The sequence below is a fragment of the Caloenas nicobarica genome, chromosome 6 (genome assembly GCF_036013445.1).
Source record: "Caloenas nicobarica isolate bCalNic1 chromosome 6, bCalNic1.hap1, whole genome shotgun sequence".
Taxonomy (NCBI): Eukaryota; Metazoa; Chordata; class Aves; order Columbiformes; family Columbidae; genus Caloenas; species Caloenas nicobarica.
Window position 1 is genome coordinate 7,902,414 of NC_088250.1, and position 25,141 is coordinate 7,927,554.

General features: G+C 41.2%; 1 protein-coding gene across 5 annotated transcripts in view; it reads left to right on the forward strand.

The window, feature by feature from the left end:
• The window catches only part of AGAP1 (ArfGAP with GTPase domain, ankyrin repeat and PH domain 1), a 370,628-nt gene that overhangs the window by 261,836 nt on the left and 83,651 nt on the right, over positions 1 to 25,141 (forward strand). For all 5 annotated transcript variants that reach the window (XM_065637290.1, XM_065637291.1, XM_065637287.1 and 2 more), the window contains one exon: positions 13,551 to 13,712. In XM_065637290.1, the coding sequence (XP_065493362.1) occupies positions 13,551 to 13,712 (162 nt within the window). The remainder of the gene's footprint in view (positions 1 to 13,550; positions 13,713 to 25,141) is intronic.

Consider the following 25,141-nt stretch of genomic DNA (forward strand, 5'->3'; position numbering starts at 1 on the left):
AACAACAACTTGTTAGGCTGTTTAGCAAGCAAAGACAATAACGTACCTCGAGGAAACTTGGCTTATGAAGTACCACTTCTTAGCAATTTCTGGAAAATTATTCCGTTTCAGCAGGAGGTTGCATACTCAAACTTCCAGTATTAAAATTTAGTTGACATCCTTGACAAGCTCTTACCTGAAGTAGCCCGGTCAACCAGAAATATTAAAAAATTCTATGCAACAATGTTCTAGGTAGCGGGACTCCCACTGGTGTAGTGTCTATTCCTTTACTCGGTCAAGAAAGGGAATAGGAAACTGATATTTTCTCAGAATTGCTGTAGTGCCTTCCTTGTGACTAATAATGCATGGCAAGAACTACCCTGCAGGACCTCACATTTCAGATTTATTTTAATTTATACAGTGGGAGATGCAGTTTTGCAACCTGTGGTTCCCCAGAATCATGTGAGACATGCAGGGCAGAGCGATTGCTGTGCGTTGGATGACAAAGAAGTTCTTTATAATAATAATAATTTGGTCTCAAACTTCATCCTTGACTTCAAAGAAATTTATGACTTGCTGTTCCTCTTTCTTGAGAAAGAGGACAGGAGCATCCTTATTGTATTTTCATAATTAATGAAATTTGCCAAATTGCCCAAGCAATCTGCCAACACCACCTCATTTAAACTATAATTTCATCAGTTTCCACTTGTGCAAATTTCACTGTCTCTGAGCATTTCATATCTCCTGAGCATTCCATATCTCCTCCTGGATCTTCACCGTGAAGTAAGCGACGAAGAGATCTTGATGCTCTCGAGGAAACAAGACATTTGCAGCTGGCTGTTCTGCTCTATTATTCTCATAGTTGTGTCACTCGTCATTTTTCCACTGCATTTTTCCATGATGTAGAGGAGGGTACCAAAGGCTGGCTGATATTTAAGTAAGACCTTAGGAGTGGTGGTGTTTCAGACTGGTCTCTATAACTTTCTAAAGCAGGAGGAAGCCACATCATTTCAGTGCTCAGCTAGAAAGAGATGGTCAGCAAGGAAATGTTATCATTGTATGACAGCTTGAGCATTACTGAGGAAAGTGTCACGTTGCCTGTGCCCTACCTGAGCTTGAAGGAAGATGGAGAGAAGAAACGTGATATTTCTGAGATGTGGGCAGATGTCCCATTTGTCTTTTCTCTGAGGATAAATTCTCTGGAAATTTTTTCAGAGTGTCAAAATAAATGATGCTTTCTGCCTGGGGTTTTTTTTAGGAATATGGTAGCATCCAGAAGCAGTAGGACCCAAAGTTTTGTAGACCCTAAGAATCTCAATCGAATGGGAAACTTTAAGATTGCCTTTCTTGGGAAGGCTCATACCAGATTCACAAAATACAGGCATGCACTTACTTTGTGTTCTCTGGGTATGTGTTTGCTGCCAAAAACCTGCCCTGTCACACAGATAAAGAGCACTGTGAGGTGTTCCCAAAATTCTGCCCAATGTGCCACGCTGAAAAAAGTAATCAAAGGACAAAACCTCTGCAGTCTGCTACCTGTGTGCAGTATGGGTTCAAACACTGCTGGATTGGTACTGGTCCCAGTATGCCTTTAAACCAGGTCACCCAGGCTGTGGGTTGCAGCTCAGTGAACACCAAACTGGAGCTGAGCCGTTGCCGTTTGGTCCCAATGGACTTCGCATCCTTCAGGGAACGCATTGCTTCATGAAGAGTTGTAAGAGTGAAAGACGTGAAAGCGGTTCTTTGTTTTCTGTGTCCATGGCTGAGTGGGGAGATGGCACCAATCAACCTTCGAGACTTAAACTAGGCTGTGTCTTGATGCTGGTTTAAGAGGGTATTGGGTACATGGGCATTTCTGCACAACTTTGTTTGGTTTCAACTAAGTACTTCTCTATTTACTTAGTCCTGCTGTTTAAATCCTGAGCTATATTATATCGATTTTTTAAAAATCTGCAGTTCTCCAGAAACCCATCTGCTTTTCTTGTTTAAGATCTTCTTTCTGCTCTCTGACTCCCTCCGATTAAAATATAAAGAATTATTGCATACACCAATTAAATCCTGTACTTGGTTCCAAAATAGCAAGAAATGCGAGTTTTCATCTTCAGATAATTTGACATTGGCAACCTCATGCTCATCTTAATCTTGTTCACAGCCTGAAGTGCCAAACGTCTGTCAGTAAATTGTTTATGTGACTAAATTAACTTTTTGAGTGGAACTATAAAGCTTTGGGTTTTGCCAGTGTTTGCTTATGGATGCTTAAATGCATATTTTGCTTTTAGTTTTGCGTAAAATTAAAACTGAAATAGGAAAGCGTATGGCGTGTTCCTTATAATAGGGGAAAAAAGATTTTTTTTTTTTTTTCCTACTTACTGATGTTGATTAATCTGACTTGATTGTCTAGCAATGTTCAATAAATCAGTGCGTTTTCTGCCTGTAGCTGGGTTTGGTTGTCACACCTCCGTTTGTCCCCACTCACAAGAAAAAAAAAAAAAAAAACACACAAACCCTCCAACCAAAACAGTTTATTTCTGTTATGGAGCATGAACTTTAGCCTGACAGGATAGTGAGAACAGTGAATGTTCTCTTTATCAGGTCTCCAAGCTCGTGTCTGGGACACGCACCCCGTTCCTGACCGTTCAGGCGCAGGGTCAGTGTGTTGCAGAACACGGCTGGTGGTATTTAACTGTCATGGAAAGTCAGTACTTATTGAGTAACAAAAGTGGATACCGGCACTGATATCACTAGAAACAGGTGGCACTTTTAACTTCAGGTTGTGTTTTAAAATATATATATCTCTCTCTCTCTCTATACTTCCACCGCTGTCTCCTTGTCTAACTTCAGCTGCAAGCTGGTTCTTTGTAGCTCAGACGCTTGACATTTGACAGGTACAGCCCTTAGAAGTCTGTAAAATATATTCTGTTCTCTGTTTCTCGATTAGTATCTGTCAGAATGGAAGGGTTAATATTGAAGGTGATTGCGCCCCTGTACGAAGTGAATTCTTCATCAGGAAGGCCATCCTGTAATCTCATTTGTATAAAAAGGTAGTTTAATCTTTCAAAGATTTTTTTTTTTTTTTTTTGGTATGTTTGTAGTTTGAGTTTGCTTTAATCTTAAATGTTTGCGGTTTGGAGTGAGCTTTGCTGTGATGTTTCGTGGCAGGTCAGTCACCAGATAGTTTGAGATAGAGGATCAGCTGTGATTGTTTTCCTCAGTGTCTCAGAAATAAATGTGACCTGTGTTCTTAGACTGCTTAAGTAGCGGCCGAGACATCAACACATTGACTCTGTTCAGCAGCAGCAGAAGGACGGATCTTGTGGCAGTAGCTATTATATTAAAAGTTGAAGAGCTGCATTTGATGTGAGGATGCCTGTATGCACTCAGGAGTGATATATCTTGATAAATTATAATTGCAAGGAAATAAGTACACGAGCCAGATACACACAATATCCTACAGGAGTTTATGAACTTTGAAAAAGAAAATCATGTTTACAAAGAATAATATAAATGAGAGACACATTCTCAAGTAAACATGCAGGAAAGATATAGTACTGCAGGAGGAAAGTGTGACACGATAAACTCTAATTCAAATAATATGGCTTACAATTTTAATAAGCCAAATGCGTTCCATATTTAAGGACCTGATAAGTAAGACTTAAGCAGGGAATCAGTAAGCTTCCCAGATCAGTACACTTTTATTTTTCTTAATCTTTTTATCTAAACTTATATAATCATAATATAAACTTTGAATTTAGGTAAAGTTTAGGAAAATTTTAAACATGAAGTTGAGAAAGTAGAAGTTAATGTATAGCTACCATTGGAGTAATTCCCTGTTTCAGAATTTCTTCTTTTTATGTCCATATGTTTGCAGTTCAAATAGACGCTTGGAATAATTTGATTTCTTGTTTTATGTATGTCCAGAAGCACCCTGCTTTGTTTTACCAGGGTCTGGACAAAGCATGAGCAAGAAACACACGATGCTTCTATTTTTTTCTCTGGCTTAATGAAGTTTCTGTTGCGATTAACATGAGAGCAGTTGTCTCATCAAGCATGCCTGTTGGCGGGCTCGGTTTCTTTCCAGTCCAGATCACAGAGCATGGGGTACAGGGATGTTGTGTATACGTTACCTGTGGAATCCAACACTTCAAAGCTTCTCCACAGCATATACAGTTCAAGGAGTGAAAGAAGCCTCTGTGTTAAATCCGATACGTGACTCCTTCACAGCCTGCTGATTGTTGGGGGGCAGCTGGAGCGCGGAGACCTGGCCTTCCTGCAGGTGGAAAAGCTGCTCCTTTCAAGTCTTGGCCCGTCATTTGTTACAGCTGATATCACCCCTTAATTCAGCCATCGCGTGTGCCACCCACGGTCTGGGACGATGAGGAGTATCCAGTTTACAAGGCACTCTAGGCAAGTGGCTTTTCTGATGCGTGGATTTTGGGAGAGAAAAAGAAGGGCTCTGACTTGTGTTATCTAAACCCTTGGAAGAGCTGGTAAGAGCTAGAAAGAGTACTTGGTTGAATTTTAATTCTCCTTTTCTTTTAAAGTTTGTCAATTACATTTATGTCATCTGACACATATAAAAGGCAGCAAAGATGTAGCTTTGTGTTAAGAGCTTTACTTTTCAGCTGTAGGTTTCTGCAATAGGAAAATGTTTGGTTTTGCCTTTGACTAAGAGCATCTTTGCTGTTGCTTCCATTATTTCTTTTCCTTTCTGACGCTGGTGCCCGTGGCATGTGTTACCAGGAAGGCCTTATCCTTTTCCTACCTAGCGTGATGGCGTTAACTGCCTGTTTGCTATACAGCTTTAATTGTGAAATATTGATAATGAAAGTCTCTTGACTTTTTCCAAAACACTGATATTAGAGCTTGTCACTGAAGTCTTGTGGACTGAAAGTGGAAAGTTTCCTAACCTCTTCTCAATTACCAGTGAATGGGTTTGATTCTTGAAGTTATCCACAGCTTATACAGGCTGAAGGTTAAAGTACAAGAGTAGAGACGAGACGTGACTCTCTTTCTGGCTCTGGGTGTTTCTTTGAAGAGAGCCAGTTCTTCCTTTCTGTCTTATTTTGCCTATCTTGAAATACAGGGTAAATATTTTAGTAGGAAATGAGTCAGTAAGGCATGGGTTCATTATTTTCCAAGTGCCTTGAGACCTCAAGGTTTTATTTCAAAGCAAAATGTTGTTACATGATGGGGTTTTTTTTTTTTTTTTTAGAAGACAATGCTGATTGTTAGATCAGGGTGGAGCTCTGACCCCGTCTCTATAATTGAGGTGAATTTATTATGCATATCATTTTGACCAAGGATATAAAATAGTATTTCTCTCACAATGTTCTATGTACTTGATCATGGTGTAGTTTGTTCATCCAAGATGTATTCTTTTAGTCATGCTCGAAGTGTTTCTTTTTCTGCAAATTGCCATTACTTGGGATTGTCTTGATGGGTTCGCTAGGTCCAGCCTGGCACAGTCGGTAACTGTGCTTGAGGTGTCTGGTTATCTATCTAGCTTCAAAAACGGCAAACAGACTAGCCAAAACGTGAGCTGGAATTGAACCCGGAGATACAGCCCTGAAACCATTCCACAACCAATATGGTTTGTCTTCAACAGGACCATCCATCCATCCTTTTTCTCCCTCATGGGATGGCTAAGAACTAGTTACCTGAAATTAATCCCCGTAACTAGCTGCCTTTTGTAAAATTCCACACTTCCCCCTTTTGTATGCAGTCAATGGCCAGGAGAAGCAATGCCCATAGCATCATAACACCCAGTTTGTAGCAATTCAGGGTGACACCATGTAAGACCCACATCTTCTCAACAGATCTGATGCTGCCCAGTGAAAACACTGTGCCAGGAGAATTAAAGACATCCCTTATACTTCTAGACTGGAGATCCATTCAGCAGGAGCCATGAAGTTAGTTTGCCTTGGGATGTGGTGGCATCCTGCAACATCTAAGACTTGCATCTCAGAAAGAGATTGTTGTCCTTATGTGTTCAAACAACTTGTCACGCGTGATCTTTCCGCAGGGCATGTTCAGCACACAGAACAGAGGAGGCAAATGCAAAGATGCATCTGTGTAATGGGGGATAAGATAAATTAGCAAACCGTGTTAACTCGGAGAGCAGTTTATAATATCTCTGCCTTGACCTAAACCTGCTTTAGGCAAGATGTGCAGAGGAGAGATTAGCATCTCCTTCCCAGTTCACGTGCTGAGGCTTACTGGTCCTCTGAAATACAGTTCGTCTTTACTGCTGATGCTTGGCACCATTTTAGCAACACAGGAGGGTCACTTGGGAATAGATGTTTCCTCTCCTTGTGTCAGATGGTAAATTCCTTCTGCGATACAAGGAGCTTACTTCCTAAGATGGCTTTGAAAAGGATTTAACAGGGTACGATTGCTTCTTTTCTTGCTAGCAACACTTCGGTTGCACGGGAGCAGGGTGCTGTTTTGCCAGCACTGTAATACATTGCTCTTTAGGAGAGAAAAACGTAGTGAGCAATGTACTTTTGTGTTTGTTTGGAGGTGATGGTTGTTGGTTGGTTGGTTTGGTTTTAATGCTATATTGCATTTTTGCTTTCATGCTTCCTTTACGCTGGCCAGACATCACGTGTTAGGAAATGAGCTAGAGGTAACTTTGACTTTCCTTTAGATAAGGGAGATTGTAACGAGGGTCTTACTGTCTCCGAAATTATTGAAGCCAGTCTTTCCGATATCTGTCACGAGGCTGACGTTCTCTCACAAGTCTGTGGATGATGTCCCTCGCTTGGCACAAAGAGGCTTATTAGGCTGCCGAGTGGAAACGATCCTGTCGTGCCAAACATGCCTCCGGGTCTGTTCTGCCTGGGGCATACTACCACCCGTCAAAAGCCAGACCCTCCAAAACCAGGAGATATCTTTTTGTCAAGAAGGAAGCTTTGTTTTTCTTATTTAATTGAAATTGCTATTAGAGGGAAGGCGACAGGAACTTGGGCATTCAGTGGGGCTTTCTGTACATGACAGGATAGCTTTGTGATTTACAGGCTCTAGGCACAAGGCTGGAAAAATGGTAGACGCCGTGGAAAGAGAATACTCCTGAGGCTCTTTCATCTCCATCCCCCAGTTCTGCTCAGAGCTTCCTTTTAATTTCGTTCAGTGCAGCAGGTTAATTTAAGCCCTCGATAGCTTGAGTGTCCAAGCTGAATTCAGCTAAAGGATGACCGGGTGCACCTAATTCCTGCCGAAAGTATGAACTCCGTGTATTTTTTAAAATATTTGCTTTTTTAAAATTTTTTTTACTGTAGGCTGTAATCTCGTGCCACCCCTTCTCCCCCACTCACGAGAGTTTATTATCATCCACAGACATCTGCCAAGCTGCAGTTTTGACAGGATTTTAATGTCAGTCCTGTACATCCGTGCCTGACTCCAGCCTTCTGCACTCATTGTGCAATTGCAGCATCCCTTTAACTTCGGTTTGAGGCAAAGGAGGAATATAAAGAACCTGATAGAACATTCATGGTAATAGCTGTAAAGGGAAGCTGTTGAGCATTGGATTTCACAGCCAGAAAAATCTCAGCTCAGGGAAATGGGTCTGAAATACAACTACAGATGGTTTTAGTCTATTGCTTCCCCTGTTTAAATAAAAGGATTGCTTTTTTCGCCTCTATTTAAAACACGTGTAGAAGATGAAAGTGTCCAGCTATTTTTTTATTATTCAGTCCACCAGCTACCGACATCTTTGCCTTATTTCATTTCAACACTAATGGCACGGTAAAAGTTCTGAAACACCCTCTTTGGATTCAGCCTTCCTTGGGTTGTGGCAAAGATTCCTGCTGCAGTCAGAGCTGTTGCTGTTGTTTTTGTCATCAGCACTTTCTTTTTCCCCTTGAACCTGGTGCTATTAATTGTGTTGCTGCTTCTGCTCTTTAATTGATCCCATTCACCAGTCCCGCTTTTGTAACATCTGACTTCTTGTCACTTCAACAAATCAAAAACCCAAATTAATCTATCTCCAGCCACTTGAGAATAAGGCCGCGTTGGGGAGCTGGGCTTGACAAAAAAGTCTAATTTCACTTTGAAAGCCTGTTGGAAAATTTTAACAAGAAGATGCAAGAAAAATGTAAACCAGATCAAGCTCGACTTTGGTCTGTGGAGAATAGCGTCACCTGTTGAGTTTGTTTCAAGTTTTTGTAAATAGGTGATTTGACAAAAATATGAAATAAATCAAAAGACACGGAGATAGAAGAGGTCAGAATATCCATGTTTCTGCTGCAAATGGTTACACAGGAGAGGGGGTTGTGTGTGTATGAGAGAGAATAGGAGCCATGGGCCAAAGATGAAGCTCCACGCTCGGATTTTTGTATCTCAGCCTTTGTGCTGTGCTATTCCCGTACCTTATATGTTGCCTCTTTTCTTCGTGATTTTGCACCCCCAGCCCTTTTACCCGGGCCTGGGGCACTCATACCTGCTTATTGTCCCTCATTTCCTTCACCTCCTTGGTTCCTGTGTTGGAATTCGCTGCAGCTCCGCTGTGTGGGCTCTGCAAGCGGTGAAGGAGAAGTGGCTTAATCCAAATCTTGGATGCGCTCTGAGCGGATGCTTGAGGGTTTGGGATGCAAGTCAGCCCCGTCCTGTGCCGGGGCACCGAGGAAGCACAGGCCGGGTTTGAACTGGATTTCTTACCCTTTTCAAATCCAGGAGAGCTCTCATAATGTCCTTAAATGGCACAAATGGAGTTGTCTGAGATCCATTTCTGGAGTGCGTGCAGCTTCCAGATAATAAAACTTTAAAGAGATAAGAAATGGGATGTTTGCAGAATGTTAGGTTTTTGCAAACATAGTGTAATACTGCGAGAGGATATCAAATATAAGTGTTTCAAATGGCAAATAAATCACAGTACAACAGCACAGCCCTTGAGAGCCTTCTGAGAAGAATTGGTTGGTTTCTTATTGAATGTTCTGCCTCATAATTCTGGGTTGTAGTTGTAGACAACACACTTCTTCCCTTCCACCTTTCATTTCTCCTACTAGAATTTGTTGTAATTGAAAGGAATTTCTCGTATGACCATAATTACAAAATGCATCTAGGAGAGAGGCAGGCATGGGACTTGCTTTCTGGAATAAAAGCTACATTGGCTTTTTTTTGTTTGTGTTGTAACTTCTAGCAAATGAGGGTCAGACAGACAGACAAAGCACAATCTTTGTCTTATCCCATATGTCATGCACCTACAGAGAAAAATCACTGGTCTAACAGCAGAGTGATTGGGGTTTTTTTTTTAATACCCCATCTCTCGATAACTGAAGGGGTTTGGTTACCGAAGTGTCACTTGTTGCTACCACACATGGAGTGAGCTACTGCATAATTTTAAATGGTCTCGAACTTGCATAGATGTAAACTTGCCCTCAATACACTCTGAATTGACTGGTTTACTACTTTTTCTGGAATGAGCACCTATACTTTGTCACACTGGTTTGTGCAGAAGCTCTCCTATCCCTTGGTATAAGCTTGGCGTTACTTCACGACCCTGCAGAGCTAGAAACTCGCCTTTCCAGGAGACGCACATTCCTTGTCGGTACGGAAAGTCGCCAAACACCCGTGTGAAATGCACGGCATCCTCCCTAAGGCGTCGTGAGTGTGCAGAGGTAACCTGAAGGATGCGGCTCGTGTCAGCACTCACATGCAGCTGAGTGGAGTTAATAATGGCACGGAAGAGAGAAGGAGGGAGAAGGGAAGGGAAGAAGGATGGCCATTTCGGAGAGTGCATGGGCGTTTAGAGCTCGCTTCTGTAGGTTGCTGTCGGCAGCAGGCATAGGCTGGAGCACAGTGATGCTCTGTTTTGGAGGAGAAGACATTTTTCAGCAGCGTGTTGCTGCACGTCATTTACAGACGTGGCCCAGCAGTTGCAGAACCGAAGATGTGTTGGTCAGGACAACCCCAGCTACGTGGCAAGGGGAGAGTTTTGTCCTTAATGTTGGATAATATAGATGTACACCCTGCAAATGATGACCATCATCAGGGAAAGCTGCCTGTACAGTCCATCAGAAACTGCAAAGCTAATGATGGGCTGGGCAGATAATCGTGGGAGAGTTAATTGTAAGGTTCGATATGGCATCTTGTCAGCAGAGATAAGTTGTCACGTTTTCCACTTGAGCTGAAACTAAATGATTGTAAAATAAGTTATGAGTGTCCTTGGGCCTGTCTGCCAGAATGATGGCTAAGAATACATTCCTGGCCCATCAGTCTCAAGCAGCCCGCTTGATATTTATGCGAACTGAATGTTATTTTATTCCCCCTCTAGTCATGCTTGTCAGCTTCCCGAGTGAAAAGTGAAACTGCTTCTTTGACTCATACTTCAAGTATTGAAGCTCGGAGAGGCTGCAGATTGTTATTATTATTACTAGTATTATATATTTTTTCGGGTGTGCGTTGAACATTGATGCCCGATTGGGAAGAACTAATGGCTGACATTGAACGCGCGGGATGGCTGCAAAACAGCCCATCCCAGCCCAGTGAAACGCGTCTTATGATTCCAGTGCCTCTGTCAAAGCTGGTTTAGCTGTGGAGTAATGAGGCGCTTGCTTTTTTAATTTGGCGTGCCTTTTTCCTTGGCTTTTTTTTTTTAATTTTTTTTTTTTTTTTTTTTTTTTTTTTAAATAGTGCTGGCAGTGGTCGTCTGTTCTCAGGCATGGTAATTGATACAAAATAAAATGCATTATTTGTATTCAGTCAGGAGTATGAAATTGCATTCAGCGGGCTGAAGCCTGAACTCATTTACAGTTTTCCGAAGCCGGGCTTTCAGGAGCCCTCTTTTCAATTTGAAGAATACCTTGTCAGGCAAGAGAAGTAGTGGGAAATGGGAAAGCACAGCGTGGAAGCCTAGCGCCTTTTGATTGCTCATATTTTAAACCGGGAGAATGTTAAATAACTTCTATCTTCAAAGGGTGGTCTCCGAAACCGGGAATACGGGGCATTAATACACCAACAATATCAGTTTGGCACTCGTTTACGAGCAACTCGCGTTTCTTTTCTGCTTGAGGGGGAGGGAAAGCTTCAGGCTCTTCGCTTCAGAGCCGTTTGACCCAAGGACGGCAGGTTATTACCTGGAAAGGGCTGCGGATCATGAGGATTTACCGTAGGAGGTTAATTCTTCAGCTCTTCGATGTCAGTTGTCAAACCGTATGTTCCGCATTTTTCAGGGCTCACAAGCAGGTTTTGTTGGTGCAATTTATAGCCTAGAAATTAGACTAAGCCGCAGCGAGCACACAGATCTGCCTTAACTTTTTTTTAAACAAGGATCCCGCTGGAAAATATTTTTTGTAGTTTTGTATCAGGGTGCGGTTTCTTCAACATTTTACGGGTCTGTGGCATCGTGGTTGATGCCAGAGTGACAGAGGGTGACGAACGCAGCCCTCGTACGCCTGCCTTGGGGACCAAAACGCTTCAGCACACATCTCAGCATCACCAATATTTGGAAACAAGCTTTTTGAAAGGTGTGGGAGAGGGTGGGAGAGCTGGACTTTCCTGGATTATGTTTTTTTCCCTGCCCTTGAGTGAAATGGGATAATTCTTGCCACTTGCCTCATATTTATTGAGGAGAAGGAGGGAAGCATTTTGAGAAACCGTGTAGATGCAAGCAAGCCTTCCTGGATGGTGAGCTCTCTGGTATTTTTTTCATTATTTTTATGAATTTTCTGGATTTTTCACAAGCAAATGGAAATGAATGAGACTCATTTTTGGTGCCCTGTGGCAGAACTTGCCGCCACAACTGGGTCTCATCCTTGCAGGGGTTTTGTGTGTGGATGGGGGGCTTTGGGGAGCTTTTTGGTGGTGTGTTTTTTTTTTTCAGTATCCAACATACGAAACCTTCTTAAACAGAAGGCCAATATTTAGGTGTAGCAGTAACCAGCTTCCGTCTGCGTTCACTTTTGTAGTGCTGGCATCCTCTTTTGCATCTTCTCTTCTTTCACTGTCAAGAGCCAAAGGTGTTCGTGTCCCCTTTGCAAAAAGCGTGCTGAGCGCTAGCGTGGATTGTCATCAGGGTTTGCCTCCCTCTTCACTTGGAGAGACAGCAAAACCTTGCCAGGAGAGCTGCTTTGAGCATTTCTGGGACAAATACTTAAAATCTCCTGTACAGATATACAGTAAATACATTCCCATGATTCCCTTTTGTGGTTAAATTTGATAATTGGTTTCAAAATAATAGATGCCGAGAGAACCACAGAAATCTTTAATATAAAGCTTACATTTGATTTGGTCTTTATTGCCAGGCAATTAGCTACATAATTTATCCTCCACTAATAACTTGCAGCATAACTGTACTTAGTGGGTTATTAGTAAGTAAACTTTATTAGAAAAGAAAAAAAGTGTTTCTTTGTCAAATAGGCAGTTGTATGGGGATTTAACTACTTTAAAAAGATCAAAAGCTACTTTGTCACGTAGTCTTTGGCCTGATATTTTACTAACACATTAATTCATCTTAAGTGCAATATGGTATCTAACCAAGGTTCTGGAAATAGCTTCACTTTACATGATAGCAAGCACTTTACTTGAAGTGTAGGATGTTATGTTAAATTTTGTAATTAAAACCAAGCCAACAAAATATAATAGAAAAGCATTTAGCACTAATCATAGCAAAAAAATTGGTTGCAGTTCAACTAAAATCATGCTACTAACCTTGGGGGAAAACACTGGATTAAGGTTACTTGAATATTTGCTATGCAAAAGGACCAACATGGAGAGTGGAATTTCAAGTACATCCTCACTCGCTAGACTTTTCTTCAATTTTGCTATTAGATGTTTCTTGACTGAAAAAGAGAAGAGCTACTCAAAGAGGAGGTGTTTGTGTATTACCAGCCATTATGTGGGCCAAGAAATAGACTGTGGGTCTCTGCTTATGAGAGAGGGGTGTCATCGACCTCTAATTTTGATTTGATTGAGGGAGCTGATAGGTGGGAGAGGAGAGTAAATGCCTCTGTCATTAGTTCTTAAAATTGTTGCATGTTATGCTGCCATAGCTAATATAGTGGGAAACTAAACACAAAATTATTTTTTTTCACTGGCAGCAGGTAGTAAGTGACCCTTTATCACACAATGTTAGTTGCACCAGGCATACATTAGTTACCTTGTTTTCCCACCGTTATTGCCATCACCACCTTTTCTGCATGTGTACATCTGTAATATTAATGAAAGCAGACAATGTTTTGAGGATGTTGGGGTGTCTCTGTTCCATTATGTATTAGAACGTCCTAGTGTTACACGAGTTAATTTGAGGCTCAGTAAGATCTTTATAAGAAGCAGCAATTGGAAGTAATAAAGTGATTTCCCATTGGTTTTTGCATGTTCCAGTTGGACTGCTTCTAAAATTGATGCAGAGTCTTGTTGATTTAACAGGAGTCGAATCAGAATTTCAGCCAAATGGCTTTTTGTGCCTTTTTGAAAAAGTAATGGATACTGTTAAGAAGTTCTCCTCTAGCCTTTGCAAGTCAATGAGCTCAAGAAGTCATCTGCTAACAGACGGCAAGGGATTTTATCTTGGATTTTAACAATCACTAAATTATGCAATTCTTTTTTTCCTCTCCCTTTCTCCCCCCAAACTGCAGATACTGGATTAGGAGATTCTGTGTGTTCAAGCCCAAGTATATCCAGTACAACAAGCCCCAAACTCGATCCACCTCCTTCACCTCATGCCAACAGAAAGAAGCACCGCAGGAAGAAAAGCACTAGCAATTTCAAAGCTGACGGTATCTCGGGCACAGCTGAAGGTAAGCTTGCTCTGTGGTGGAAGCCTGAATTTTGAGAGTGTTGTTCCAAAGAGCATTGTTAAGTGCAACTCAACTACACCATTGGCTTTGAATACAAAAGATAAAGAGAACTGTAAAGAGAAATTAAAGACTGATCTTTTAATGATGAAGTTGAATTATCTGAGGCACCGCACAATGGTGAATTCAACTGCCTGAAACATGTTTGGAACCATTTTTGGGTTTTTTTAACAAATAAAAAAGTGTCCCAAGTTAATATGGAGCATCGTTAGCTGTAAAGGTAAGGTACAAGCATACTTGTAAGCTTAAAAGGAAAGAAAAAGTCAGGTTCACTCAGTAGCCCGTATGCCATGTTAGAACCTGTGTATTTTTTCAGTATTATTAAATCTTGCGTTATCTCTTCTGCTTAAACGCATCCTGTGCTCTAGAATCACAAATGCTTCTCATGCCTGTTGTTGTTTGAATATTCAGATGCTCATGGAAAGATTGTGGTGTTCGAGGACAAAAAGGAAAAGGGGAGAGTTTAAATGTTTGGGTTCTTTTTTAGAACCAGAAAGCAAAAGCCAAAAAGAACTTCTTTTTTCCCTTAGTTGAGCTTACTATTTCCAACGCGAACACTGCTATAGCTGTTCAGTGCCCTTCTGAAGGGGTAACAATGTGTATGGTAGCCAGATATGATATAAAACATGCTTGTATCTTTAGAAAAGAAGAAAAGAAACATGCTAGGATTCAACCAAAAGACCTCCAGAAAAAAAAGATGAACAAGGGTAGTTGGAAAGCTCAGAAACTGGGGAGTCAACATATAAGGAGAGATGAAAAACAGAGACAATGGAATAACATTGTCAGAAAAGGGGAGTGTTGAGTAAGAAAAAGATGCAGTTGTGAGCATTGGAGAGTAAAAAACAGCTAATTCAGTATCAAAGAGTGTTGGAACAAGTTCTGAAGAAAGGATGACAATTGCAGACAGCTGAAGAGACATTAAAAATAGATGTGATAATAGTATACAACTGAGAAGGGGCATGTTAACTACTACTTAGTCATCCTTATTTTCCATTTATTTAATTTCTCAATTGCACTTCTATCACATACGGAATTTATTTCCCCAGCTATCTATACAAATCCCTTTTCAAAAGCCATCAGCTTTTTTTCATAATAGCTCCTATTGCGTTCTCTTTCCAGTCATTTAACTATCTTTACTGTTAGTTTCCCCCTAGTTTATGGCCTGAAGCCAAAATTTATTTTAACCTTTCATTTTTAATTTGTCTCTTTTTTTTTTTAACAATTCCTTTTACACCACTTATTTTCATACCTCAATGGCAAGTTAAAGCAGGGATTTTTCAGAGCTCTCACCATTGGTCCACGACTATTTTGTTGAAGTCAATATGAAACAAGACCAGCTGGATATCAAGAGCCTTTGAAAATCTCTTTCTAAGTAGTTAATACGTGTGTGTTTTCTTTCTCCTGGGGAGATTATTTTCACAAGTCACTGGAGCTGGAGCCTGTGTGGTCCTGGTCTGCAGGTGCAGCAATGGGGGATCTGCAGGTTTGTGCATCTTGCCCCTGAAATCCCTGTTGTGCCTGGAGCGGGCAGGACGTGCTCCTTCATCCTTCTCTGCTTTCTCTTGTTCTTCTCCTTGTCTTCCAGCATCGTAACATGCTGGTCTGAAATACTTCTGCAGTAACTCAATGAAACTGTCCCCTCTCATATAAATGGCTTAAATATGCTTCCAGAAGGGCAAGAACTGGCTGGCAAACAGCAGCTAAGTAATACGCAGGGAGCCTCAAAAGTGGTAGTGAGTGCCAACACCTGCTTTTACAGGCTTTGTATCTCTGCATTAGCCCATCAGCTTTCTTTGGCTTTCCTCTTCTTACATGTCTTATGAGATGGGCACTCTTTTCTGGGGTGGGACTCACAGTTGTGTCTTGGGTGGGCCACAGTGGTTGTTAAATTCTTTATTTTTGCAACATCTCTTTCAAAGTACAACCCAGCAGAAAAACGTAATTGGCCACGAGAACAGAACTGCAGCTTTCTACAGAGCGATCTTGCCACATGTGAGAGGAACTCTGGGCATCCTTCAGCAGACGACTAATCTTTACGGGCCCTTGAATCCTTAGCAAGGTTGGGAGGAGATTCCTGACAGTACAGTCGGCTTCGTCTGTCACAGTAGCTGAAGGAGAGAGCAATGAAGTGTGCTCGAGTTCCCTGTCCTTTTAGAAGAAGGGCATCTCAGAAAAAGTAATAGTGATTGTGGAGTCCCATTAAGTACTTTTTAACAAGACTAACAAAGGCTGGGGGCTGCTTTTTCCAAATCCTGGCATGTGTGTGCTTGCAACCGTTGGCTGTATTTTCTGGTCCTTGCGTTGGTGCAAGCCAGAAGTTCTGCTTGGTGATCTTTGTGGTTGACCAGACAGGTAGTGTTCATGTCTCTGAGCTTGCTGTGATGCTGAATGATGGGAATAACTCCAGTCCTGGGACAACCTGTGTCACAAGCCAGTCTGGTGCTGGTGGGCTGTGTGTCTGAGATGCTTCAGGCTGTTACAGGTTTTTCTCCAAGTAGTTGAATGTAGCATTTTCACATCTGTCTTGCAATTCAAAGCAGTTTTCAGTTCACTAATTATTTCCCTGTTCTCCAGCACTTGGCTACAAATCTGTCCAATGACAGAGAGATTTCCTTTTTGATTTTTCTTCCTCCACGCTTGCCATAAGCGTAGATGTAAACTCTCAGAGGATTACTGCAGTTTTGAAGACCACAAATCCAAATTAAATAGTAAAAGGAAGATGTTCCAAGAGATGAATGCTTTGCCTTGACAACTTCGATCAAGCGTTTGAGATATGGCAGGTGACTTACTGAAAATGGGGTACAGAAGACTGCTGATAACTGTGAGAGAACTATATCTTCCTTCCTTCTGGAAATCCTGAGCTCACTGTGAAAAGGAGGAGGAGGATCCTCCTGCAGTAGCTATTCTTGGACAGTTACAATGGATCAGAGTTAAATGATTTGGGTAATTCTGGATTGTATGTTGCCTGCCTTTGGGTCCCGGCATGTTTCAAGTGTCAGCTTTCAAACAGAAATTCTGGGTTTCTTCATTTTTGTCTGTAGCAAAGCTTAGGTGTTCAATGAGGTTTAAATCTGGTCTTCAGCAAACTCTAGCATTTTTACTACACTTTGCGGCCTTTTTTCCCCTTGAACGTGCCTGCTTTGATCATTGACCTCTGCCCAAGTATTCGGATATCACGATGATGGACACTAGTGAGCCCAGGGTGATTCACTAATTCCAAGGACTGATGCTCATCTCTTTTATGCCCTTCCATAAAGGTCATGCTGATTTTTCTTTCTCCACACTATCTGCACATGCACAGCTCTCTCTTTCTGGGATTGATTCTTTCATCTTTCTTGGTTTATCTTTCTTCAGGTTTTCTCAGACAATGGTCACAGCAACAAAAATACTAATGCAACTGTGCTGCGGTTGGATGAAAATTAAAATTCAATTTTTATTTCGGAAAACCAGATTCTTGTGAATTTTTTCCAGTGCAATGAAACCCAGAGAGAAGATTTTTAGTTCTCTATACAGAACTCGTCACTGAAAAAAAATGTCTTCGTGTTTTTGAGGGTAGCAGCAGGAATGCTGACACTGGGCAAGGTGCCAGCAACCAGCAGAGTTTTTCCCACCATGCTGTCTAAACTTGCTCAGAGCAGGATTGTACAGTGCTGTGTTTCAAAGAGGAATAGCTGCTCAGAGCCTGGTCTGTTTTGGTACCCTTGTGCTGCTGCAGTTAGTGGAACAGCCAGCGATAATAGGGAGGTCTTTCAGCTTGAAAACAAGCAGAAAAATTAAAAAGCTTTCTTGGAAATGCTCTTCACAGAAAGACCTTTCCCAGTGTTTATTTTTTGCACTCTTGCCAGACAGGTTTAAAACTTCATGGCTATGCCAGCTTGAACCTGCCTGCCCTCAATCCATCTGAGATTTTAGAAGCTATGGAAAGCCCAAGGTATGCCCATCTCTCAGCATCAAATCTAGATGATCCGTGCTCTGCAAGGGTTTCATTGACTGAGGGCTGTGACCGAGGGACCGGCGTTGCTGTCGCTACGGGGCCGGTCCGACTGTGTCCAGGTCGATGGGTGAATCTGCTCCTTCGACCGGGGAGATGCGAGGGAGATACAGGCAGAGCACTGTTATTTTATCTGCTCTCTCGGCAGCACAGGCAGAACACACGTAGCTCTATGTTCCCATTCACGCAGATGTGGCCTGAGAAACAGGAATGGGCGATCGAGTAATAAATATGATCAGCGACTCGGTAGACTTGCCAAACTCTGTGTTTTCTCTCCAAATCCATGTTCCACGTTCTTCTTCATCGTTGGTTTCTAAAGAACTTTTCGAAGGATGAGGACAGACCTTTTATGTTTCTTTTTAGAACTGTTTTCTTAACACAAAGATATTTCTTCTCTGCCCCTTGCGGAAGTAATTGCTTTTCCCTGTGCTTTTCTGATCTGTGCAGTCTAGCCCCCAATTCTAGGTGTATGCTTTCTGGCCTTGTAGCTAAGGATGAACCTAAGCTTACTGAGAAATTGCATTTTTTTATTTCCCTGAGGTGACCTAATAAACGCATTTCAGAAGCTTTGTGTTCTTCACAAGCATGTTTCATAACACTGAAGTCGTTCTTCTGTTCTGAATCTCAGGGAGCATTGAAGATGAGATATAGTTAAGCTTGAAACGAAAATATGTTCATTTGTTTTCTATGGGTGGAAGAGCGAGGTTAAGTCTGACTTCTCGTCTGTACTTTAGCAATAAGAAAAATTTCCCTGCTTTCATCTGGTTTCTCAGGTGCATGGGGACTTGAGTCCGGGAGGGTGGGACAAGGTGCAAAAAAGCCAAGGGAGGTGCCAGTTTACCCCCAAGTTGTCTTGGCCCCTTTCAGCCATTTCAAAACCAGAATGGGAAAACAAATTAGGGAAATACAGTTCTTAGTCTCTGGAATCTGTGTAACACCTGAAAATTTGATATTTTGTGTACGTTGGAAGCAATACAGCTGTTAACTGAATGTGCAGTGCATGAAGCACAAAAAAAAACGGTGTGCATCTTACCTGCAGCTTCTCACCCTCAGCATTGCTTAGTCTAATCCCTCAAGCATCCCTGTGATTTACCAGCTGGCATTATATGTTGAAATGATTTAAACGTGCTTGACTCTGCGCATAGTCTTCTCCAGACAATTTTAACATACATTTTCTTAGGTGCATAGTTCTAGTAAGTGTGCTGTGGCCAGATTAAACTAAGAAAAGGAAATGTCTCTAAGCATGTATTTAAAAAAAAAAAAAAAAAAGTAATTGGGAATTTTGGAAACTTAGTAGAAACATCTGAGACCTGTTCGATGAAATAGATTAAAACAATGAGCTATAGTGTTTGTGGGAGAGTAGATTCTTCATTTGACGGATGAACTTGACGTTGTTAATGCCAGTACTATAATACATTGAATTAAGCACCATGATGAAGGAATATATTTTTATTTGATGCTGGGTTTTGGGGTTTTTTTTGGCTTTTTATGGTCTAGAAGGAACCCTCTGACATTGTCAGAGGACAGCATGTTCAGAAACCTTTCCAGCACAAAAAGTCACAGCATCATCTCTCCCTTTGCTCTGCAAGGAAGATGTGAAATCTAATATCTTGACCTGCAGCTGCAGCAAGGGCAAAACTACTCACCTGTTAAAGAGTTTGTAACCTTTGGAATCAAATCTATTAGATGTCGAGGTCCCTGTGTGGATTGTGTTGCTTGAAGTAATGCACAGAACTAAGCTGCCACCAAAACTTCTTCAAGTAAAAGCTTTTCCCAGTCAGTTACAGGATAAGTAGTATACTACTGCAATTGTACAAGAAAATAGATGTTGCCTATGTAGGAACTCCACAAAAGTTATTCCTGATAATCTTGTCATCCTAGTTATGTTACATAGTCCCCATAAATCAGCGCTCAATAATTACAACCTGCTATGTATTAGGGGTAGATGTGGAGGTGTTCTTGGAAAAGTGTGTTTTATTTGAGTAAAAAGGCAGGTTTTTGATATTGTGAGATGGGTGACCATGCAAAAATTAAATAAAGCGTTAGTGCTGGCACTAGGGAAGAGTTTTCATCATCTTCCTGTGGCGTATGTGTGGACATATCAGAGTTCATTTAAGCTAGCTTGTTTAGAAGCTGTTCATCCATCCCTTGCCAACTGCAGCCCTGTCCCAGCACCTGCTCGTGTGCACAGCCTGTGCTGGGCATAAATCAATAGTTGAAACCAGTGGTTCTTTAATTATTTCCATGCCCACTTTTTTTGGTGTTTTGTTTTTTGGGTGTGTTTTTGTTTTGTTTTGTTTTTTTTGCAGTTATGCTCTCCTTAAAGTGATAAGAGATATTTTAAGCTTTTTCCCCTCTTAAAAAAAAAATAAAACAACACACACCCAAATGCAGACCCATGTCATATGGGAGTATGTTTCCATCCTGTCGTGCAGTATTTCTATTCATCTTGTGATGGATGGTTTAGTGAGAACAGGTTTTGTTTCTGTTTCTGGTCGCTTAAGTGCCTGAAGTTTTAGACATTAAATGTTCCATCGTTTTTAAAAAAATGTTCTGTGGTATTTAAAGTGAGATTAGTACAAAAGTGTCATTTTGACTGCAATGTTGAATGAAGAGAAGAAACATTTATTTGGAACGGGAAGGGTTTGCACTATAAGCAGGTATAGCTAGGAAGGTTGTTTTTTTAAAAAAGAGGTTTGTAGTTCATTTACTGCTGAATTCTCTTCATATACAATTTCTTGATCATAATGTCATTTGTGTAGTCCTGTGCATGAAACATTTCAGAAATTTCAGCAAGTAGCATTTTGCAGAATTTCATACCGCGCACAAAATAACAAAAGTTGCGCTTTGCAAGTAGTCACTAAATCTGAAGTTTAACAAGCTTGCTTTTAGTAAGATTTTTGGAGTGTGGTTTGATAAGTATGTGCATCCTTATTTTGCAGATTTTCTGGGAAGAGCTGTAGGCCTTGCCTGATCCAGCTGGTCTCTGCTCTAGCTGTTTTGTAGGTAAAGATTTCTTAAACAAACAAAAAATCCCGGTTCTTAGTTGGCATTAAAAATGAAACAAAAATGAGCAAAATATCTAGCTGTATTTTCTGCATGAGAACTTAAAAAAAAAAAATCAACCGTATGTGACCATATTTGTTGTCTGTAATGGGAAATGCTTGTTTTGATTTAAGCGTACCGCAAACATCTCAGAATTTATCGTCTGTTCAGTGTCAAAACACTCCATAATTCCACTGATCATCAGTAGCTTCATTCCTTGTTCATAGGAGATACAGTGCTGGCCGATTGCTGTACACCGGAGAAACAGGAGGGCAGAAATTAATAAAATCTAGATCGAATCCTCAGAGACTTACTTTCAACCAAGGCATAAAGGTCACTTGTTGGGAAACCTTCAGCCTCGGTCGTCAGAGCCTATCTGACATGAAAGGTTTGCTGCTGAAAGACATTTATGTTGATGCTGAGGAGTGAAAGACAAGGGAGGTGAAGCTCATCTATTGTTTTAACCTACTTCATTGCAGGCTAAACAAGTTGAAAGATTCCTTCTTCTCTTTAAAACCACTGTTAGCTCAGGCTCGGAAGAGGCTGCTGGGTCCACCTACCTGGTTGAAAGGAAAAGTGTCGCAGTGGTGGTCAGCAGGAAGGGGGATTCTGGAAAGGATGAGTCCCAGGATGAACCGGTGGTGCTTGTACACACCGGCACGTCTGCATACCTAGAGAAAGAGAATGCTCTTTTTTTTGTCTTTTTTCCTACATTTCTCTGAAAAGCGGTCCCGCTCTTAGCACTTTAAGTGCTCTGTGTTGTGACTGCAGAAGGGTATGCTGTGTATCCTTAGTACCAGTGCTGCACTGTGATTTGGCCTGATTTTTTTTGGAAAAGGAAGAAGTTTTAAGTAGCTTTATAATTGAATGAAAACAAGTGACACCGTAGCGTTTTACTGGCTTCAGGTAATTAGTGTCCTTCGAACTATGCTGTCAGCCTGAAACAGAGACCTTGATTATGAAAAAGGTTCCTGATGTTCACAAGATGATGTTTACAAGATAGCAAGAAGTACTTGTAAGACGTTAATCCTCCTAGAGAATTGAATCCGTTTTGTTATGCAAGTAAAGGTGTCTACTTTAAAAGTTCCTTGCCAGTTTTTCCAGAGCCTAACACCATGTAATTTCATTATGAATCCATACACCTAAATTAAAATATCTTAAAAATAAAATGAGATGATTATGTATTATAAAGCTATAGTAAATGAAAAGACTAAAAGAAGGTAATTAGGTTAAGTATGCCTTGGTTCTCTTCACCACATAACTGTGCTCTTCAGCCAAGGTGTCACAATTTAAGTGAACAGGCTATTTTGGTGTCGAAGTAAGTCTTAGTGTTTGAAGGATGCCTTGTCCTCAGCTTTCCCTGTACTTGGACTCATCAGCTTACTGGAGCTGACCTCTACAGAGCCACACTGGGAAGAAGCTGCATTTAAAGAGTCAAAGTCTTGAGTAATTCCCTTCAGAAGACCTTAAGCAGCTAAACCAGAACCACTAGATTAGATGAACATGAAGAAGAAAAATCCATGAAGGTCTCTTAAAATAAAGATTGCAACCTCTCCCAGGAAATCCTCAAGCCGTGGACTGTTCTGGAAGGCATATCAGGGTGCATGTTGCACTATCTGTTGCTGTCCTGCTTTTTGTAGGCATCTCCCACAAATTTCTGAGGAAAGCAGAGCAGGCTAGATGGACCTGATGCCCAACCTACTGTGGTTGTTTGTACGCTCTGCTTCTCTACGGCATGTCTTATTAAATTGATCTTTGCCTTACGAGGCACAGGGCAGCTTTGAGGGGAAGGTTGATGGGATGCCAGTTGATTATAGGCATGTTATTTTGTTATTTATAATAGGGAACGTGAGATCAATGACAATGGCTTGATTGTGGAGGTTTGCCCTGTATAGCTCAAACCTGGAATTCAAGGGGGAATGTGTCAATGGGTCTGATCTACCCTAGGGTTATGAAATATGCTCTCTGCATTATGCTAAAAAGAACTTGTAATCAAGAGGTACACACAGAACAGAATCTAGAAATAACAAGTTAGTCAGGGTTTCTTTATTGTAGAACCCTACATTTTAGTCATTCCAGGTAAGCCCTGAAGAATATATGCTGCCACTCAATGAATTCCTAGTGCTAAGAATTTATCTGAGCACAGCGTCGGAAAATACTCCTTGTGTAATCAGCCTCCTTGCTCCGGATCTGAAGAACCTCAGTGGGCAGTGAAACTGCATCTGCCTTTAAATCCAGGAGAAACAAGTGATGATCTCCCAAATAAACGGCTTTGCTGGTCATCTCCCCTCTGTGCTCCAAATAAAGGTATTCCAGGCATGGCAGCTAGCAGGAGAGATGTAGAAAGTCTCATTTGATAAAGTTTGTAAATTTAGGTGTACCTAATGTCATCTGCTTACAGGGAATTGAGAGTGAAGGTGATGTTTTCAGCGGATTCCAATTGAAGAGTCTAAATACACAGAATTTGCCCAGCGTCAGGAGCCTGACATTCTCTTTTGTACCTTGTAGGCATTACAGGTTTGGGGAATTTGCTGGTTTTACTGCACACAGATGAACTCTTCGCATCTTTGCAGTTGCCGCCGAATACTTCCTCCCCTCCCTTTTAATGCCGGTGGGATTTTTTTTGCAGCTTTCATAGACTTTAGGATTTAACAATAACCTGTAGACCAAGGAATATTTTCTGCGCTTTCCATTTTGGTTCCTTGTCAAAATATTTGTGACACCTTTTATAAAGCAGGTCCAAACCAAAAACGAGGAAGGTGACAGTACCTACGAAAAATTATACTAAGCAAGTTGTTGAATATGCATATATTCCTCCCAGGAATTTTTCTTTAAGAAAAGTGGGCAAAGTGTAAAAGCCTGAGCAATTTAAAGTTTTCCTTGAAGACACTGTGATTCTTCCTTCCTCTCATTTTTTCGTTTGTGACTTTGGTTCTTCCAAAGGATACCTATTAATACTGAGACTGGTAGGCTGATGGTTTTAAGTGTTGTTTCACATTTCTGTGTGCTAATGGGTGTTGGTCTCTTCATGCGGTGATTTTCAAAGATGGTAGGTGTAGGTGCCGTAGGTGTAGGTGGGTGTTCTTGGCAAGACTGACTCTTCCTTCCCTTGAGCTCTCATCCGATCATAGCAGCCTTCTCCATTTGAAAAATGCAGCTCTGGAGCAATCGCAGTTTTGATGCTCTGTGGTATTGACGTCAGGCGTTTACCAGACAACCCTGTAACAGTGGTGTAGACCTCTCTCTATTTCCAACTCCTGACCAGTCAGTCATTTCAAACCTGTGTTGTTTTGCCAAGTTTTAATCAAACAGTTGCCTTAAATTAGCTGTCAAATTCAGTGAGCAGATACTTGGTATCTTTCCCTCTGAAGTCTCTACTGCAGACGTGCGTGCTGTGCGCGAGATTTTGAGATTTCAGTGGTGAGCTTGCTGCATGTTTGTTTTATACTCTGTGCTTTAATCTCCTGTTTTCAGTCCCTCCACCTTTCTCTTTACAGATACTTGTGATAGATGTTATGCATTACGTGTAGTGTGCAACTCCAGTGAAAGGAGTAGGTAAAAAGAAAACTTGAACAGGCCTCATCATTGACATTTTCTACCACTTCCTCCCCTCAAAAAAAAAAAAAGGAAATTAATAAAGGTTTCTTTTGTGAGTGCGAGAGCGAGAAAATTGGCCATTTGTCTGTGAGGTAATAGGCTTTGGTATAATACGAAAATCTATCAAATGATTAAATTCAATGACATTAAATCACAATTCATGAAAGGAGAATACCGCACGGTTTAATTCTATTTAATTTTCGAGGAGAAAAAAAAAAAAGCCAAAAAAAAAATGTTTGAGTTTCTCTTAAGCTGATTTCTCTGTGCTCTTTCTTAAAAGTGCCTTTCTAGTTGCCACACAGTGATGTGATCATTATCTGTCACCTCGTCGCCTTGCTGCCTCAACACGCAGTAAAATACAAAAAAAAAAAAAAAAGAGAGGGAGAAAAAAAAAAAAAGACCAGAGGAGCTTGTGAAGTATGACTTCCTATCCCAAGACTCATTGCCTGCGATTCGTACCGCTTGACAGTAATGATCTTATTACAGTACTCTGGACCTTGAAGAGATTTCATGAGGAGAGCGAAAGGACGTGCCTCCATGTAATCAAGTGGCGCTGAATATTCCACGCGTTTTTGATCACACACTGATTGGGCACAGTTTTAGCCCATCTTCTAGTCAATTATGCATGGCCCCTCGTGCTCCTGTGATAGTCAGAAACATTGATGGCTGTTGTCTGGGGGGGCTGGCAGCCAGCCAGGGGTTTGAAGTGCAGTCATTCCGGGAGAAGTGCTTTTTAGTT